The sequence below is a fragment of the Notechis scutatus genome, chromosome Z, assembly GCF_049901735.1.
Source record: "Notechis scutatus isolate UNSWTSFEM ecotype Mainland chromosome Z, rNotScu1.2, whole genome shotgun sequence".
NCBI lineage: Eukaryota > Metazoa > Chordata > Lepidosauria > Squamata > Elapidae > Notechis > Notechis scutatus.
This window is the reverse complement of record NC_142025.1, coordinates 140,548,797-140,569,867: the sequence shown is the minus strand read 5'-3', so window position 1 is coordinate 140,569,867 and position 21,071 is coordinate 140,548,797. Positions and strand designations below refer to the sequence as shown.

The following is a 21,071-nucleotide window of genomic DNA, read 5'->3' as shown; positions in this document are numbered from 1 at the left end:
TGTTCCATTCAGGGACAGTCTTAACGTGTGGGCCTGATGGGCACTTGCCCATGAGCCCCACAAGCATAGGGCCCCCATATTAATCTGATTAGTTGTTGCTGCATAACATTTTTTTAATGTTTCAACACCGATTTTGTTGGAAGTGCCAGTAAAATAAATATATGTTTAGTTTTATTGACCATTTACATTTTTATTCCTGTGAGTAGTTGTTGTAGGGGCCCCAGTACACTGCTTTACCCGGGGCCGCAATGCTGTTAAAGACAGCCCTGTTCCATTGGTGGATTGTTCTCACAGCCAGAAAATTTCTCCTTGATCAGTTTCCATCCATTATAGAATAGAATAGAATGACAGAGTTGGAAGGGACCTTGGAGGTCTTCTAGTCCAACCCCCTGCTTGGGCAGGAAACCCTACACCACTTCAGACAAATGGTTATCCAACATCTTTTTAAAAACTTCACAACTTTTGGAGGCAAATTATTCCACTGACTAACTGTTCTGTCAGGAAATTCCTCCTTAGTTCTCGGTTGCTTCTCTCCTTGATTAGTTTCCATCCAGGTTGCTTCTTGTCCTGCCCTCAGGTGCTTTGGAGAATAGCTTGACTCCTTCTTCTTTGTGGCAGCCCCTGAGCTATTGGAAGACTGCTATCATGTCACCCCTGATCCTTCCTTTCATCTAACTAGACATACCCAATTCCAGCAAACCGTTCTTCATATGTTTTAGTCTCCAGTCCCCGATGGTTTTAGCTTCCAGTCCCTTATGATATATCATTATTTATTATGCACCATCCGTTGCGATGCGCGACCCGTGCATCGCGGCAGCCCGAGGGGTGAGTCTTGCACAGCCACCCAAGCGCCTTGGCGAGCACCCCCATCTGGCTTCGGTGGCGCTCGGAGCGGCGCGTCCTGCGGCCCAGTTCGCTGCCTCTTTAAGGGGAAATGGTTAAACACCATAGAGAAGGGCTCCTTCCCCCCTCGCAGTCGGCAGCGGCGGAAGAGGGGAGCTGCGCTGCCAAAAGCACTTCCTCCGCTCTTTCCCAGTCACCCTGAGCCTGCTTGCTGGTGAGCGGAGATCGGCTGCCTGCATCGAGCGGGAGGGCTGGTAGCGAGTAGAGGAAGGAAAGAGGAGAGGCTAGTTTGCAAAAAATGCGGGGAATATCCCCGGGAATGCATCTCTGCAAAGCGGTGCAATTCTGGGCCAGAGCAGCTTCAAGGGTCAGATTAGAGTCTTTTTGCAAGAGCTGCGAAATGGGTACATTATTATTATTTTCAATGGGGTGGAAGGTGGGGGGTTGGCCTAGAAAGCTGTCTCGTCGGGACGGAGCTTCCCTTGGTTAAGTTGCAAAGGAAGCGAAGAAAACAATAAGTCGGTTCCTCGGTTGCGACATTGTAAGAAAAGTTGGCAGGAAGGAGATTAGAAGCGGTTCTCTTTGCACGGATTAAGGATTCTTCTTCTCTTCCCCGGTTGGGTGCCTTGCCGAAGGGATTTATAACCTGTCTATTTGTCCTTGACTTCAGTGCCAGGACATAGTTAAGGGATGGAACGACACATGATCCAACAAACGGACAGAAGAAAATTTGGGGGCAGTTTCTAAAGTTGCTGGAAAGCGCCAGGTTGCGTAGGTGTGAGATGTTTGTACCTAGTGAACAGGGACCAGTAGTGGGGTGGGGTAGGGGGAAGACATTTAAAAGACCAACGCTTTTTGGCACTTTTTTTGGGCAAGTCTTCTCACTATTGCTAAGAGGATTTTGTATTTTCTGTGAAAGTAATTGATAGTATGTCTCTTAAGGCAATTTTATTCCTCTGCATGGATTCTGAAGTTTTGTTAAGTTTTAGAGGGCTTTTGGTGTTTGGTGAAGTATGTGTTGCTTTAATTTTAACTGAAATGAAGCTGTCACACCACAATTGTATAAACTCTTTGGGATTATAAATAAGCATTTGTAAGCATTTGCTTGGCAGTCTCACTAACATTCTTGCTTCCTCCCCCCCCCTTTCTTTGGTGGTTTTCTTTTGCTGTTAAAATTTACACATTTACTTGAAAATAAAATTACAAAATTACAAAAAAAACCTTTAGACCCTTAAAATTTTAGGACAGTAGTTTCTGTAGCACTGCTGGATGATCAATGAAGTTGTTGCAATTAGTGGAAATCCAGCATTTTTTTTTTTTTGACATTTACGTAGCTGTCTTACTTGATTGTTTGGAGAGGCTGAAGGAACCTTGTTTTCTTTCCAGAAAGTCCAGTTGCTGAGCCTTTCCAGTTGCAAAACATTTTGGACACTAGGGCTTGAGAAATCTTCAGTCTGAGGCCCTGTTATCCAGAGTCTTGTCCTCAAGACTCTGTCCCTTTAAGACGTGCTGCATGGGGTTCATAGGTCCAGTAATTCAAAATTCAGGGCAGGACTGACTCTTGGTCTGTTTGCCTTTATTTCTTTATGATTGCTGTTCTTTCCTGAGACAGCTTGATTCATTTTTGTTTCCTCTGCTTGCAAAGTGGGGCTGAAACCTAAGAGCAGGGGTCTTCAAACGTGACAGCTTTAAGACTTATGGACTTCAACTCCTAGAATTCCTCCTCCAGTCATGTTAGCTCAGGAATTCTGGGAGTTGAAGTCCACAAGTTTTAAAGTTTGAAGACCCTTGCCTAGGAGTCCAAAACCTTTGTATTTTAAGTTCCACAGAGGCTGTGTTGGATAATTTTCACCCCTCATCATAGAAAGAGTCCACTTTATCCACTAAAGATAGCTACTTGATTACAGGCATTCTGTTATTTTTAACTTGTTTTAAGGACTTAATTAAACTTTATGTATCTGCCCTTGTGTCCCCTCAAACCTTGTGTTTGTCAACCTTGGTCACATTCCAATGTATACACTTCAACTCCCACAATGTCTTAGCAGCTGTCATTCAAACTGCCTGTCTGCCTTCATACATGCTGGGGAATTCTGGGAGTTGGGTTTGCAGATCTTAAAATAGCCAAAGTTGAGAAAATGTCCCAATCTGCTTGTAACTCCCATTCATGGTACTATTGCCACTTGTGGAGGCCCATTTCTGTACCCTCATAAGGAGGGTATTAATTAAATTTATCATCTGTTACTTCCAGTCATAAAAATTGGGTATGTTATCGGGATTTGGCTCTTCTAGAGAGGAAGTTTCCAGCTGATCTCTGCTGCAGCAGTTCCCTTTTAAGAATAACCTAAACAGATGCTGGAAATAGGACAATCTTGTTAACTGTATATCCTTTGTAGAGTTGACTGACTTGATTTGGTGTATATATTTTGCAGAGGGCTTGTTTTGCTATTTTGGGTTGCTTAAGCTGAGGCAATTGGATTATTTAAGGAAGATTTATTTATTATTATAAGGCCAGTTTGCTCTAGTATTTAAAGCAGCAGGTTAGAAACTTAGGAGACACTGAATTCTAATGCTGTCTCAGGCATGAAAAACCAGCTGGGTGACATTGGGCCTCTCAACCCAACTCACCTCACAGGGTGGTTTTTGTGGAGAAAATAGGCAGAGGAAGAAGTATAGATAGTTTTCGACTTACAACGATTTGTTTAATGACTCTTCTAAGTTACAACAGCACTGAAAAAAACAGACTTATGACTGTTTTTCACACTTATGACTGTTGCAGCATCCCCATGGTCATGTGATCAAAATTTGAATGCTTGGAACTACTTCATATTTATGATGCTTGCAGTGTCCTGAGGTCATATCGCCTTTTGTGACCTTCTCACAAGCAAAGTTAATGGGGAAGCCAGATTCACTTAACAACTGTATTACTAACTTAATAAGTGCAGTGATTCACTTAACAACTGGAACAAAAGGTCACAAAGTGGAACAAAACTGTCTTGCTTAGCAACAAAAATTTGGGGCTCAATTGTGGTCACAAGTTGAGGACTATCTGTATTAGGTATGTTCGCTGCCTTGAGTTACTTATAAAAATAAAAATGGTGGGATTAAAAAAAAGTCTAAAGATGGAATGGAATATGCAGGTATTCCTGGATTAGACTGAATAGATGGAAAATGGCATGTATCTTGGCTCATTTTGAAAAGCTAAACAGAGCTGGATGGGAGACCACTAGGGAAAAAAAAGAACCCAGACTAGACTGGAGAATTAAACACATTTCTGGGAAATAGGCAGTTGAAAAGCAACTTCCAAACTGTTAAGACCTACGTGATTCTGTCTATGAAGTCTCCAGGAGTTGAGTTCAATGCAAAGAAACTATCTTTACTTCCACTAGACACACATATCCTTAAAATAAATTCCTGTTTCCATTTTTTTTTCATATTTAATACTAGAATGTATTGGTCTGTATATTACAGGTAGTCCTCAACTTACAACCACAATTGAGCCCAAAAGTTTTCTTGCTAAGCGAGACAGTTAAGTGAATTTTGCTCCATCTTAGGACCTTTCTTGCCACAGTCGTTACGTGAATCACTGCAGTTGTTAAGTTAGTAACATGGTTGTTAAGTGAATCTAGCTTTCCCATTGGCTTTGTAAGAAGATTGCAAAAAAGTGAACACATGAACCCAGGACACTGCAACCATCATAAATATGAGTCAGTTGCCAAGTGGCTGAGTTGATCACATGACCATGGGGATTCTGCAATGGTCAAGTGTGAAAAATGATCATAAATCAGTGCTGTTGTAACTTTGAACAGTTACTAAATGAACTGTTGTAAGTTGGGGACTATCCCCGAAAATAAAACCCTGTCTTATTTTTTTGGGCCACCAAAAAAAGGCACCAGGTCTTATTTTAGGGGGATTTCATCCACTGACTAACCTCACTTGTGCACGTCGCCCCCGGCCTCCTTTTCGTTGTCAGAGGCCTTCTGGAACTTCTTCTACGGCCAGCAAGGCTTTTCTGAAGGCCTCTGCAGCCGATAACTGAGCTCCAGATCATTCCAGAGCTTTGATATCAGTTACAGAGGCCTTCAGGAAAGCCTTGCTAGCCTTGCCGGCTGCAGAAGAAATGGGCCGGCAAGGCAGATGTCAGGGTGTGCAAGGCCTGGCTACAGCTGTCCAAAGGTAGGTAGTAGGGCAGCTCCACCCCACCCACCCCCACCCTAGCTTAATTTCCCCCCCCTGCACTCTGGAGTGGGAGGGATCTTAATAAGGGCTTATTTGGGGGTAAGGCTTATATTGGGCGCACATGTAAAACCAAGCTAGGATTTACTTTCAGAGTAGGCCATATTTTCAGGGAAGCATGGTACCTGTATTATTTTCATATTTTGAGCTACTCTGAACATATTCTTCATGGTGGAAAAATACTATCTGAAAATGTAAAAAAAAAAACCATCCTAGAGAGGTTTTTTTTTTTAAAACAAAGGATTTGCATTTGGGGAACCAATGTCACCCTAATTGCAATGGCATTCTTTTAATTATTTTCTGATACTTATTGGGATGGGAAATAAAGTGTGGTGCTGATTTCCACCATTGTAGGGAGATAAAACTTCCTATGTCGCTAGAATTTGGCTTCCCACGTGCCCTAGAAAAATGATGCATGATGTTTTCTGGGATTCCTGTGTATTTGTGCATGTATCTACCTCCAGCTTGCAAGAAAGGGAAGGAAAGTACCATGGCCAAGGGGCATAGAGGTAGGATATGTTGGCTTCTGTCAAAAATGTTTAGAAGAGTTTTAGGATGACCATATCTCTCCTGCAAAAATCCAGCTGACCACTGGGGGCAGCAAAGACCAATTCTCCCAAAGGTGCTTTTTCAAAAAGCAACTGGACTTCCTTTTATTTTTCCTCGAAGACATTTCACTTCTCATCCAAGAAGCTTCTTCAGTTCTGAACTGAAGAACCGAACTGAAGGAAAAACAGAGAAAATCCAATTGCCTTTTGAAAAAGCACCATTGGGACAACCGTCGCCTGGATGACTGAGAATCTCCATAGATATTAAGACCTACTGATCATCCAATCTGCAAAATAAAATAAAATAAATAAATAAAAAATTGACCAATGGGATGGTTTCTATTTGTCTTTCAAAAGGTTCTCTATTTATTGGTACGATTTATATCCCGCTCTTTGCAGAGCAACTTCCTCTTGTCTTTTATGCAAATCAGTTCTATAGGGAAGGCTGGGTTGTTAGAGAATAACACATCCAAAGTCGCCCAGATGCTTCTGCGACTAAAGGAGGGAGTCTTACTAGTATTAGTCCAACACTTTATACGTACACCACAATTGTTCTTAGTGTTCAGGCTACAAGATACCGGTAGTCTTTGACTTACGACCACAATTGAGCCCAAAATTTCTGTGGCTAAGCGAGACAGTTGTTAAGTGAGTTTTGCCCCATTTTATGACCTCCTTGCCACAGTTTTTAAGTGAAATCACTGCAGTTGTTAGTTAATAATATGGCTGTTAAGGGAATCTGGTTCCTCATTGACTTCAATCGTCAGAAGGTTGTAGAAGATAATTGCATGACCCTGGGACGCTGCAACCGTCATAAAATATGAGTCAAATATCTAATCTTTGATCAGGTGACTGTAGGGATGCTGCAGTGGTCATAAGTGTGAAAAATGGTTATGAGTCACTTTTTCCAGTACTTTTGTAACTTGGAACGGTCCCTAAATGAATGGTTGTTAAGTCAAGGACTATCTGTTCTTAGTAAGTTCCTTTTATGAAAGAAATATCCAGGTTTAGCCTTCATTCCTGCCTTCTGTTGATACATAGCTTAGCCTTGGAGAGAGTTTTTTTTTTAAATTCTGAGTCAGCACTGTAAAAATGCAGCTGGAGAAGGAATATTGGGCTTCTTTAACTTGGAAGATAGTGTGTAGAAGGGAGGGGAGAAGTTGGGGTAGAGGGAAAGAAGAGAAAAGAATTAGATTAAGAAAATGCAGGTAGCTAAGTGATTCTGCAAGGGTCATTACTATGAAAAATGGTCATAAATCACTTTTTTCAGTGCCATGGTAACTTCGAATGGTCACTAAACCAATGGTTGTAAGTCAAGAACTACCTGTAAATGTACTGCTTCTAACCATTGCATTTTCATCTATGTCGCAGGAGTTTTCCAATTTGCAACCTTACAAAGAGCAAGGTATGTTGTTACTCCCACTTTGCCTTCCCAAACCTTTCAGGTTTTTTTGTTATAGTGTTATTTTTTCTAAATTGCTTCCTACTTGTCGCCCTCTGTGTCTGGACATACCTGTGAGTTTCTGTCTGGAAGGATTCTGTTCCTTTTTTTAAAAAAATGTTTTATTTATATAACATGTAAAAATTCAATTTCAATCAAACAGTGTGTTGTCTGTGTCCAATTATTTTTAGGAAATCATAATCAAAAAGTTTACAATAATATTCATCACAATGATATTAATTCAATAATAATAATAATAATAATAATAATAATAATAATAATAATAATAATAATAATAATAATAATAATAATAATAATAATAATAATAATATTTTACTTATCTACTTTACAAATCTCCTTTATAACATTAGTCCTTTTTGTATCCTCATGGTTCTAACTTCTGTTTTTATTATCTAACTATTGGTAAAGTAGGTTGCATGTCAAGAAATATTCAGATCTTTCTTTTTCCTTAATTGTAAGCGTTAATCTGTACATTTCTGCACATTCTAATATTTTTTTAATTGCACCTTCGCTTTTCTATTGTTGTGCAAATACAATTCTGGCTGCAGTTAGTAAATGTAAAATCAAATATATATTCCTTTTGTCATACTTTTCTGGTAAAATACCCAACAAAAATATTTCTGGTTTCAAATCTATATGCTGCTTTATCATTTTTTTCCCCCAACGAAGTATGTATTTCCGTCCAATACTTTTTTGCCTTTGGGCAAGTCCACCACATATGATAATACGAACCAGGTTTCTGGTTACACATCCAACATTTAGGTCTTCAAAGGTATTTAAACATCTTTACCAATCTTGTTGGTGAAAAATGCCATCTATAAAACATTTTATACAAATTTTCTTTATATGCAGTTGACATAGTTATCCCACAATTTCTGCCATTTATCCAGTTCTATTGTATATCCAATTCTGCAAGGGTCATGGGTGTAAAAAATGGCAATAATTCACTTTTTTCAGTGCCATTGTAACTTCAAATGGTCACTAAACGAATGGTTGTAAGTCAAGAACTACTGTAAACGTACTGCTTACTTCTAACCATTGCAGTTTCATCTGCATGTCGCAGGATTTTTCCAATTTTGCAGCCCCACAAAGAGCAAGGTATGTTGTTACTCCCACTTTACCTTCCCAAACTTGGCAGATTTTTTTGGAATAGTGTCACTTTTTCTAATTTGCTTCCTACTTGTCATCCTCCGTGTCTGGACCCACCTTTGGTGAGTTTCTGTCTGGAAGGGTTTTGTTCTTATGATGTCAAGAGATGCTCCATACAGAGGTCAACAATTGACAACATTTCTGAACTTCCTGTAAACTCTGTGTGTCCCAAAGGTGCTTTTTCAAGAGGCAACTGGACTTTCTGGTTTTTGTTTGAAGACGTTTCGCTTCTCATTGGAGAAGCTTCTTCAGCTTCCTCAGCTCTGAAGAATTCTTCGGAGTTGAAGAAGCTTCTCGGATGAGAAGCAAAATGTCTTCAAAGAAAAAAACAACTAGAAAGTTCAATTGCCTCTTGCAAAAGCACCTTTGGGACAACCATGACCTGGATGACTGAGAATCTCCATAGACATCTGCCTGTGTGGTTTCTTCCACCAAGAAGCCTCTGCAGGAGAACTAAAAGGAATATACCCTTGATGAATGACCCCCATTGAGGATTTGCATGGACCAGAAAGAGGGCTGAGAAAATATGTACAGACCCCTCGCATCCTGGATATAATCTTCAATTTCTCCTTACAGGAGGCTGCTATAGGGTATTGCATGTCAAAACTACAAGATACAAAGAACTGTTTTCCCCTGTGCCATCACTCTGTTGAACACTTAATTCCCCCATCACTCTCTCATTTCTCATCTTTTCTCATCCTCTCCGAAAAAAGTGACATGACTGTTTTTCAGAGTTACGACTTTTGCAACATCCCAACAATCACAGGATGCTTGACAACAGGATGCTTGACAACAATCACAGGATGCTTGACAACAATCACAATTCAGATGCTTGATAACAGGTTCATATTTATGACCTTTGCTGTGTCCCAGGGTCATTTGATCATTTTTTGTGACCTTCTGACAAGCAAAGTTAATGGGGTAGCCAGATTCACTTGACAACCGGGTTAGTAATTTATCAAAGGCAGTGATTCACTTAACAACCGTGGCAAGGAAGGTCATAAAATGTGTGACAAAACTCACTTAACAAATGTGTCATTTAACAAAAAGAAATTCTGAGTTCAATTGTGGTCGTAAGTTGAGGATTATCTGTATATACATTGAGCTTATGCACCAGAGACAAATTTTTGTGTGCCCAATCACACTTGGCCAATAAAAAATTTCTGGGATTCTATGAATACTTTATTCCCCTTGATGAATATTAGATGAATGGTTTTGCCTTTTTAATTGAGAGGTTTTTGTATTGTTTTGGTACAGCATATTTTATTTTTTATTTTGGAAGCTGCTTTGAGATTACAGTTTTCAAGGGAAGTACAGTACTATGGAAATGCATTAAATAAATAGTAAAACCAAGGCCCCCCCCCCCTGCACCTAGCCAGATTTCCTTGCAGCTGTATAGTAGGAAGGAAACCCATAGGGGACTTTAGTTTTCTATTCTTGCTGATGTCTATAGAGAATCTCAGTCATCCACTCCCTACCATGCAGTCAGAGCTGAAGAAGCTTCTTGGATGAGAAGTGAAACGTCTTCAAAGAAAAACCAGAAAGTCCTGTTGCTTCTTGAAAAAGCACCTTTGGGATATTCTTGCTGATCTCCTCTCAGGGAAAGGGCAGCCCTGGCCAACTGTTAAGAATATTGGCCAATCTTCTTATTAAGTTTCAAGTTTACCCTTTTGCTTTTGTGTTTCTGGTTCCTCTAAAAATTGCACAGGATCCCAGAAGGAAGGAACAAGGTAGACTTGACTGAAGTTTGGAAGCAGAAGAATCCTTGAGAATCCCCTATGCAGGTGAGAAAGAAAGAGACAGTGGTGTGTGTGTGTATGTGTGATGGAGAGGGGGAGGGAGGGAGCAGGAGAGAGGAAGTATGGAAGATCTTGGAATGAAGCTGGAAGAGGTTGCACCAGAAGATGAGTAAGAGCCAGTGGTGGGATTCTACTGGTTCAGACCAGCTTGAGTGAACCAGTAGTAAAAAAATGCTACAGTTCGGCCGAACTGGTAGTAAAAAACCAGATATCGTTTTGACTGAACTGGTATTTTTTTCCCCTCACGATGATCAGCTGTTCCGACAATCAGCTGTGCCTGGATCCCACTCACTGTCTTACTGCTTCACCCAGGCTTCCCTGAGACCCAGGAGGCAAAAAAGCAGATCGCAGGGATGTGGGTATGCTGCCCTTCCGGGGGTGCGTTTTGCTCCCAGAAGGCTTCCCTGAGGCCCAGGAGGCCATAAAACGGAGCACGAGGGGTGTGGGGGTTTGCCCTCCCCAGCGCTCTGTTTTTTACCTTCCTGGGCCTCCTGGGAGCAAAAAGCCCCCCCGAGGCTTCTGAGGCCCAGGAGGCAAAAAAAACACCATGGGGTGCTGCACCCCCAAAAAGCCACACCACCCAGTTACATGGCCACATAGCCACTCCCACGTGGCCACACCCACAGAACCAGTAGTAAAAATATTTGCATTCCACCTCTGTACTAAGAGCTAATTCTGAGATGAGAGAGCAGCTTCAGCTATTCAGAATGAGACACGAGCACTGAGTTGAGTGTTTTATATGGCCTTGAAAGCCTGGTCCTTCAAGAACAGTGAATCAAAATACCATTTGATTTCATATGTCTAGTTAGTGGTCACTCTGACACAGGGCTGTCCAACCTTGGCAACTTTAAAATTTATGGACTTCAACTCACAGAATTCCCCAGACAGCCATGTTGGCTGCGGAATTCTGGGAGTTGAAGTCCACAAGTCTTAAAATAGTCCAAGTTGTCTAACACAATCACACAATACAGAGACGGGAGTTAAAGCGCATTTGAAATTTTAAGGGATGGCTACTAAAAGACAACAGTTAACCTGTTCATAAAATGGTTAACCTGTTCATAAAATGGCCACCTTTGTTATCACAGTGACATAAGGTTCCCATTTCCCAGAAGGTGGAATAGTCCTGGATATTTTCTGTCCTATAATGGAGCATTTCTGTAAATGAATCTGAGGGTTTGGGTATCAACTCGCTCTACCTTTGTCCACTCCTGCCTTGTAAGTGTTCAGGCCAATGTTTCTCAAATTGGGCAGCAAGAAGATAATGTGGGCTTCAACTCCCACAACTGCCTGTGGAATTCTGGAAGCTGAAGTCCACATCTTTTCAAGTTGCCAAGGTTGTAAAACACTGATTCAGTAAAATCATTGCATATGTTTAGAACTATGGCCCTTTTATCAGTTTTATGGCTTACGGACTTTTTATGACTTGTGGACTTCAACTCCCAGATCCACTCGTGGTCTAGAACAGGGGTGTCAAACTCGATTTTATTGAGGGCCGCATCAGAATTGTGTTTGATCTTGGGGGGCTGGGGGTGTGTGTGTGTTTGTGTGTGTGGATGGGGGTGGGCATTTGACACAGGGTCAAGATGCATTTTCCCCCTTCTTTCTTTCCACAGTTTTTTTTTTACTATAAACATTTTCCTATCTCTTCTACAAGATATTAATGGCAAACATTCATTACTTATTCTTCATACTCCAGTATGCTTTTATTTCTAAATTTATACCCCATTGTTTAATAGTAAATTGCTTTTCCAGGCAGAAAGACTGTTTATACTATTGTATTTTTTATTATTATTCAACTAGTAATACAAATATAATAGCATAAATAACATGATAATACAAGATCTAACAGCAGAGTTAAATTTCCAGGATAGTAAATAAAAATGGCTGTCAATTTTTGATTGTTGATTGTAGATTAAATGGACCTACAGTATGTAAAATTTGGCGTTAAACTGTAGTATAGGATGTTGCTTGTTTTCTATCCAGATCAGGCCACATAATCTGGTCTAAGCCAGTCTTCCTGCAGCACTCTGCTGGCCAAAAATGGGCCTCGTGGGGCCTCTGTGTGGACTGTTTTCACTTGGCAGAGTGCTGCTGGAGGCTAGGGAGGCTGAAAACGGGCCATGTGGGGGGGGCTACATGCTGCCCCCCATGGCCCATTTTGGCCAGCAGAGGCACTGCGTGCTGGTCCTTTGATATTTCCAGGCTGGTCCCACAGGCCAGATTTAAGCACCCTGTGGGTCTTGAGTTTGACACCCCTGGTCTAGAAGGACCAATATCCAATACTGGGTATCTAGATTACGTGAGCAAATTATGTGTGTCATGATGTCATCTTACAATGGATGCATCTCCTGTATTGGCTTTATCATGACACAATTAAAAATCTATATCCTTTGTGAAAGACACAATGGCACCAGTCATTGTTCTGCTATCATTACAGCTTTTTTCATATACTGCTGAGCCGGTAAGCTGACTGCTCAAGGCAGAATCTTCTGCTCTAGAAAGCCCTTATCCTGATATCATGTTAGTGGGAGAACAGCATCAGCTTTGTCTTCTGGATGATGCACAAATTTGTTGAGACTGCTCTTTTTCTGATTTTTCTCTGGTCTTGTGTTTACATTTCCCCAGGTGGTGGATTATAGGATTGCCCCTGGACAAGGAGGAAGGGGAGATTGTCCTGTGTGTTGAGCCCAGCAGCCACATGGAACAGGACGACGCACCTGCAGTCGATGTAGCCCCTGCGTCCCGAGGGAAGGGAGAACGCCCTCACCCCTGCAGCGAATGTGGGAAGGCATTCAGCCAGTGGTCCAAGCTAGTGCGCCACAGGCGTATCCACACAGGCGAGCGTCCCAATACTTGCACGGACTGTGGAAAGTCCTTTACTCAGAGCTCCCACCTGGTTCAGCACCGGCGGACGCACACCGGCGAAAAGCCATACGTCTGCCAGGACTGTGGCAAGGCCTTTTCCTGGAGCTCCAACCTGGCCCAGCATCAGCGTACCCACACTGGGGAAAAGCCGTATGTCTGCCGGGAGTGCGGCAAGGCCTTCTCGCAGAGCACCAACCTCATCAAGCATCAACGCAGCCACACCGGCGAGAAGCCGTACCGTTGTCCCGAATGCCCCAAAAGCTTCTACCGCTCTTCCGATCTCATTCAACACCAGATCACACACACCGGCGAACGCCCCTTCAAGTGTGAGGAGTGTGGGAAAGGATTTACACAGAGTGCTAACCTGGTAAAACATCGTAAGATCCATGCTGGAGAGAAACCCTTCCGTTGCAACGACTGTGGTAAGACCTTCATCCAGAGCTCAGAGCTCATCCAGCACCAACGGACCCATTCGGGGGAGAAGCCCTACCAGTGCCAGGAATGTGGCAAACGCTTTGGCCATGGTGCTACCCTGGTCAAACACCAGCGGCTCCACATGGGGGTGGAGCCCTATCGCTGTACAGACTGTGGCAAGACTTTTGGACTCAGCTCTGCACTGGAGCGTCACCGGCGGTGCCACAGCGAAAGTCGTCCCTACGCTTGTGGGGAATGCGGTCAGAGTTTCTCCTTAGCCTCTAATCTTACTTTGCACTCTCGCATCCACCGGGGCGAGAAACCGTATCGCTGTGCAGATTGTGGCAAGTGTTTTGGCATGAGCTCCACCCTCATCCGCCACCAGCGCATCCACACAGGTGAGAAGCCATACGCCTGTTTGGACTGCGGGAAAGCCTTTGTCCGAAGCTCACATCTCACCCAGCACCGCCGAACGCACACGGGTGAACGGCCATACCATTGTGAGGAATGTGGTCGGCGTTTCTCCCAAAGCTCCAACCTTATCACCCACCAACGCATCCACATGGAGGAACGGCCCCATGTCTGTCATGGCTGCGGGCAGCGCTTTGCCCTGGAGGAGGAACTGCAGTGCCACCAGCAGGAAGAGAATGGGAAGTGCAAGGAGAAAAGAAAGGCCAAAGAACCAGAGAGCAACGTTTCCCCTGCAGAGGACTTGTATGGCAGCAGCCCTGAGGATGACGCCCACATGCAAGAGCTTTCGGAGGACAGCAGTGCAATGTGTGCTACATGCCGTCTGGACTGCAAAGACGTCGGAGGAGTGGAGCAGCATCAGAGCCGCCATGCTCATCTTTGTAATATTTGTGGCCAGAGCTTTCGAGATGCTGCAACGTTAGTGCAGCACGAAGAGAGCCACACTTCTTACATCTGCACGGAGTGTGGGAGGAGCTTTGATGATGCTGGAACCTTGGCTTGCCATCAGGAGGATCATGAATTTTGGATATGTGGCACCTGTGGACAGGTGTGCAGAGACAGTGTGGCTCTGGTTGAGCATGAAGAAACCCATTCGTTGCCAATTAGTAGGGCGTGTAGGGTGAAATCGATTGACCGCAAGAGAGATCAGCAGCATGAGAGAGGCAGGAAGGGCAAGGAAAATATGAAACGTTCATTGGTCCAAGAGCCCTCCAAGGTCCTGCTATGCACCAATTCCAAGGTCGTGGAGAGAGTCCTCATGGAGCCAGAGGAAACACAGGCAGCTTGGGTCCGTCTTGAATGTGGAAAAAGCTGCAAGGATATCTCAATCCTAGGGAGACATCAGCAGAGTCCCAGGAGATCTCTTGTCTGCTCTGAACATGGGCAAGGTGAGGTCAACTCCAGGCCGGATAAATTGTACCAGTGTTCTGAGTGTGATCAGGAGTTTGGAGATCTGTTAGCCCTGACTTGCCATCAGAGGGAACAGAAGTGTGGGCAGCTGGATCAGTGTATGGAGTGTGGCCAGCTTGTGGTGGACACCTCAGCCCTTATGCTCCACCAGGAGAGGCAGCTGGGGGACAAAGGGCATGAATGTCTTCAACCCAAAGAAGCTTCTAGTCCTGAATTAGATATTGCTGTGCATCAGAAGAATCGGACCGAAGAGCCTTCTGATACAGCTCTTACTGAGCTTCAAGAAGTCTTCGCAGAAGAAGAGACTTCCAAAGAAAGTGTTCTCTGTAGCTTCAGTCAGGGAAAACCACTGGAAGGTCAGCCGTTCTGTGGCTCCTCCTCAGGTCTTTCTGTCCACCAAAGAACCAACCTGGATGACAACAGTTCCAACAACAAACCTCAGAGAATCTCCATGGGACCCTCTGGTGGGCTGCCACAGAGCCATTCATCTCTTTCCTTACAAGAAGATGAGTCCTGCTTGCATCCACAAGATGGCTGTAGAACCAAGAGTCCCTTAGATGTTTCTTCTTTCAAAGAAGCCTCTATCCGTGCTCGGATCTCTCAAAGGACTAGCAACCTAGACAAGTCCTCTCCAGTATCCACAGTAATGACCGCCCTCATCCAGCAGTCGAGCACCAAACCCTACAAGTGTCATGAGTGTGAGCAAAGTTTTGCCACTGCGGCCGGCTTGTCTCATCACCAGATCGGCCACACGAAAGAACGTTTGCTGAAGTGCCCTGAATGTGGACAGGGCTTCCCAGAAAGGTGGGCTCTGATCCAGCACCAGAAGGTCCACACAGTGGAGAAAGACAGAAGGGCCCATAATCCACCATCCCCAAAACAGAATTGTAGCAAAGACAGGGAGAGCCCAGAACTTGGGGAGAACTTCACAGGGTTCTCAGCCATCCTTTTGCAGAGAGGGAATCATATCTCTGAAAGGAGCATGTTGCTGCGGCCCAACGACCATGGAGCTGATGGAAAGCAGACTTTGGCTGAATCCTTGGAGACCACAGAGTCCTATTTCAGTCTTGACTTGGGTAAATCTCCCCGGTCTGGTGGTCTGTTGGCCCAGCACCACATACGGCCAGATAAAGGCAGATATTTTGTGCGTTCTGAGCCCAGGAAGATTTCCAGAAACAGTTCACTTTTGCTGCACCATCTCCAGAATCACACGGTGGAGAAACCTTGATGCCCTGCAATTGCAGGCCATGTCAGTATGACTTGTAGCTTTGACCATGTTGATGCTTTCCCTCCTGACGCATAGGTCTATTGAGCTGTGGGGCCCTTTGATGCAATTGTGGTTTTTTGAAGTCTGCCAATCAGAGGAGAGTTGCCGGCTAGGAACTATGGGTATCATAGCCCCAGAGAGCACCAGATTGGGGAAGGTTGCTTCTGATGGAGATAAGACACAGACATTACTCTATGGATGGGATATGGAGATGAAGCAGAACTGAAAGAGAATGTGTTGTTTGGCAGATGTGCAAGATGAGAAACCCTTACAGTGCTTCTCTATGCACAAAACAGAGCAAATTTCCTTTTCCTTTCCTTTCCTTTCCTTTCCTTTCCTTTCCTTTCTCCCTCCCTCCCTTCCTTTCCACCCACCTCCAAAACAAGGCAAAAAACCTCAAGAATAATGTGAACTCATATTTCTGTCATCTGTAATGGATGAATGGAAGCAGAAATGAATTGGAATTCATGATCAGTTTAGAGCAGTGTTTTTCAAACTTGGCAACGTTAAGATGTGTGGATTTCAATTCCCAGAATTGAATTCTGGGAATTGAAATCCAGAAAACTCTGGTATATAGGTGTGAAAAAAATTGATAGAAAAAGAAAATGAAGTTGTTGTTTTTTCAGAATCCATCTCTTTCTCTGGCATATTTTAGCGCTTCCCAGAAAAACCTACCCCACTGCAAACAGATTTCTTGAAAATCATGAAGAGAGAGACATTTGATCAAGTAGAAATTCTCCTTTCTCCAAATGGAGGCTTTCCTGTCATTGGCGAGCTTCTGAATTTCCCACGGCTGATTCTATATCCTCTATTGATTGGGTTTGTTTTATTGCACATTTGATGGCAATTTGGAGCTTTCAACTTACAGTCTTCCTCCATCCAATAAAGATGGTATCTGTAAATCAGAATGCTCCAGATGCAGGCATCTTCTAGCCAGATGGGCAGCATATAAATTTAATAAATAAATACACCTTCTGCAGCATAGATTTCTGCTCCCTGGAATAAAATTTTACGTAGCAAAGAATTTTGAATGTTTGCTGAAAGGGGTAGGTCTAGGCAACATTTACGATTTATCTCCTTGATGAAGTTCTAAATATTCCAGTCTTTCTATATTGCTAGTCTCATATTGTAGAGATGATAAATAAATGATGGTTGGCTTATTCCAGACAGTGCAGATATGTGATGAGTATCTCTCTTGGATCCAAGTGTACAGCAGTCAGAATTTGTAATTAAAAATTGATGAACATCAATTTAACAATTAATACTAATATTTTCTGATTATAGGAAGCACTGCCAACGTTATGATTTTTTCCCCCCAGAAATGGATGAGTGATCTTGGACGAAAATTGATTTCGGCCCAAGATGACTTGATAATCTGTATATGATTTCAGGCTGCTACAAAGTCAACGGGTTTTTATTTTTTAAAGCAGTGTTATCTTACTCGTGGCAACTTGAAGATGTATGGACTTCAAATCCCAGAATTCTCCAGTCACTTTGCTGCCTGGAGAATTCTGGGAGTTGAGCCCACAAGTTGCCAAGATTGAGAAACACTGTTTTAAAGAAGAAATAAGTCTGGAATTAAAACAGATGGGCTGAAATCTCAGGAAAGATGTCCACTATGCTGGTTTTGTAGGTTTTTTTTTCCTTCTGTAGCTGAGAAAACGTTTTGCTCATGGGATCGGATGGCTAGTTTTTAGCTTTTCAAGTCATGTGTTCATATTTCTTTTTCCATCTTCTTAATTCTCGTAGTTTTTGATTCTTGTTAAACTTATGATAGAATTTTATGGTCTACAAAAACATTTTAGATTAAACAGTCAAGGTTTCTTTAATTTACCAGTCTAAGTTAGATCATATAATACCTGTTGTCACAGGAAGAGCTGTAGAATACAGCAACAACTATAGAACAACTGTAAATCAATCTATTTGTAGAGAAAGCATGAAACAGAATAATTGTAACAACAAGGGCTTACATTGTTCAATTTAGACTAATACAGATTTTCTACCCCAATTAATTTTTTCATAATGGTGAATCCTCTTCATAACATCTGGTCATACATAAATTTTATATTAAACAGTAATGATCTCAAATTATGGGACTACTTCCATTTCATATCCCTTAACAAGACAGCTGGTTTGGCTCTGTATTTTTGAAAAACTGATAAATTGGCTGGTTGCTTCTGAAGGAAGTGATACTCCAAGCCACAGGATTAATGTTTAAACTCAAAGCATAATATCCAGTGCTTCCTTTTGACTATAGCGATTTTTAAAAATGTTATTTATGATTTTGATATGCCACGTTACCTCTAGGAACTCAATTAGCCTACATGAGAATCTTCCTTTATTTTATCTTCACAAAACTCACCCTATGAGATTGGCTGGAACAAAAGAATTATTGGATCAAAATTTCCATGGTTGGGCCTGGATGTGAAACTGGTTTTTCCTAGTCCTATCCAAGGCTGGAGCATGCCAGAAATCCAGAAACATTTCTTTATCCATTAAAGGGAACATTAAATCTAAGCCTGCAGAGGCTTTGCTTGGTTAAGGGTAGATAAAAGTATACAGGCGAACTGAAAAAGTGCACCAAGAAAGTCTCCAAAACTTTGCTGCCTCTACTAAGGAGGTCAAGGGAACCAAAGAGCCAGTGTGCTCTAGTGGTTAAGGCGTAGGCCTAGAAATAGGCGACTGAGTTCTAATTCTGCCTTAGGCACGAAAGCTGGCTGGGTGACTTTAGACCAATCAGCAGGAGACTGAGTTCTAGTCCCACCTTAGGCATGAGACCCAGCTGAGAGACTTTGGGCCAATTGGCAGGAAACTGAATTCTAATCCTGCTTTAGGCATGAAAACTGACTTGGTGAGTGGGCCAATTATTCTCTCTTAGCCCAACCCACCTCACAGGGTTGTTATGGGAAAATGGGAGGAGGAAGGAGTATTAAATACGTTCGACACTGAGTTATTTATAAAGTAATAAAGGCAGGATAAAAATCAAATAAATAAAACCTCAGCCATTCTTGTTTGGAACACAACTCCCCTTCCCCCGGGAAGTCAAACAGCAGATAATGGTGCTCCTATGCGTGCACAAAGACCAGCTGGCTGGCATGCATGTGCATGCTGGAACCCAGAAGAGCAATGGGTGACAGCTGGCGTGCCCAGAGAGATGGCTCTGCATGCCGCTTCCAGCATGTGTGCCATAGGTTTGTCATCACAGATCTATGCAGTTTTATTGAAGCAATAGGAAATCATGACAACTTCTTAGGTGCTTTTTGGGTGTAGGTCCCTGCTTACAGTTCTCGATTTCTGGGTTTGTTCTTCCATCTGTGTTCCAGACGCTTCTATGCAGCCTAGTTTCTCCTGCTCTGCCTGATGCTGCTGTAATGATGTTCTAAAATTCAATTTGAATTTTATCTACCTTTCCCGTTCCTCTTCCTTCCTCTCCCCTTTATTATTATTTTTTCAGGTCTCAACTTCACTGAAAACTGGAATTCTCACCTTAAATTTGAAAAACTCTGTGTTTACTCAGAAGCAAGTTCAGCAAGGTTTCCACTTTATAAGTATGTGCAAAATGATTATTTTTAGCACTTGTCTTTTGTAACTCAGGGCTAACATTTTATTTTCCCCAAATATCAACCTGTCCAATATTGATAAATAAAAACAACATCCGAGTTGTAACAGTTGGAGATTTTCCATATAAATATGATTTTACTTGTTGGAGGAGCTATAATACTGTTTTTCTTTTCACAATCCTCTGGTTTCTGTTTAATGAATTTATTTCCTATCAAATTTTCATTGTAAAACTAAGAATGATCAAACCTGGAACTAATACAAACTGAAAACTGATTTATTTAATTGTTTTGTCTTGGTGTGTTATTATTATACAGACAACAATGTGAAATCATGGCTGTCAGTTCTTTAGCTGGTGTTAGCCTTCACATGCATTGAATTCTTTCCCCATTGGCATAATATATGTTCTCATCCAAGCAGGGTTGCATTTTGCAATTTACAGATGGAAATTTTGTGAATGATCTAAATTTTATCCAAGGTATTTTGGTATGGCACCTGTGTGGCGATAACTATTGGACTGCCACAACTGGTTTATTCCGCAGTCTTTCAACTTTGAACGTACAGGTTCAAACACATATTACCAATAAAATTCTAAACAATTTAAAATGAGAGTAGGGTAAAATACAATATTTATTGGATAAAATACAATAATACATAAATATATGTAAAATAGAATAAAATAACAAAATTATATTTCTGTATCACCCTTGCAATCTGCCCCAATCAGGCCCACATATGCTGATCTCAGTCAGACCATTTTAGTCAGAAATTGTGCTGTATTAAATGTCGCTTTCAGATTCTGGCCACACATGAGATATGTTGTTTGAATGTGGGCCTCCCACTGGGTCATGTGTTTAACATGTGGATCAAGGTACTTATCTTTCACCCCCTTATACAAACAGCAATCAAATAATATGAGTCAGATCTACCTCTTCAATTCATTGTATTGGTATCCTATAGTATTGATGAGGGTGAAGCATCGAAGATCAACATCTTGGTCACCCCAAGTATGAAAAATGGTGTTTGAACTTAACATCAAATTCCTGTCCCTGCAGGACATGAGACTTAAGCTAAATTGTATGTGAAATATATGGACATATACTGATTATATGTAGGTTAGGGCTAGGCACACACATAACTTAAATAAAATCGACTTTATTTTGCTAAAACAATTGAAATAAAAAGAAAAAAACAGCAAAAATAGAAGGATTTTTCCGACGTGCTTTTTGCAAGAGTTTTAATAAAGCCTATTTCATTGAAAACGTCTATTCTTTTATCTGCAAGCAACTCATTCATGAATCACTGCCTATATCTGGTCTTTCATCTGCTGAATAGCTAAGGCTATATATTTATTTCTCTTTCCAACTTCGAAATATTGGGGTGCCGATTCGTTTCGTGAGGCGTTCCCTTCGCAGCAATCCACAACAATAGCGGGCTGAAGAGCAACAGGTGAAACGCCCGCCCTCCGCGTTAAGGATACAGAACGGCTCCACTCGTATTTTAATATTATTTCATTCCCTCTCTCATTGGCCCCCTGGCTTTTTTCTCCGCGCTCT

General features: G+C 42.2%; 1 protein-coding gene across 1 annotated transcript in view; it reads left to right on the top strand.

Moving 5' to 3' along the window:
* The window catches only part of ZNF629 (zinc finger protein 629), a 43,036-nt gene extending 22,259 nt beyond the window's left edge, over window positions 1-20,777 (top strand). The window contains exons 5-6 of the mRNA XM_026683485.2: window positions 8,128-8,181; window positions 12,657-20,777. Of these exons, the coding sequence (XP_026539270.2) occupies window positions 8,128-8,181; window positions 12,657-15,918 (3,316 nt within the window). The 3' untranslated portion in view covers window positions 15,919-20,777. The remainder of the gene's footprint in view (window positions 1-8,127; window positions 8,182-12,656) is intronic.
* The last annotated feature ends 294 nt before the right edge of the window (window positions 20,778-21,071 follow it).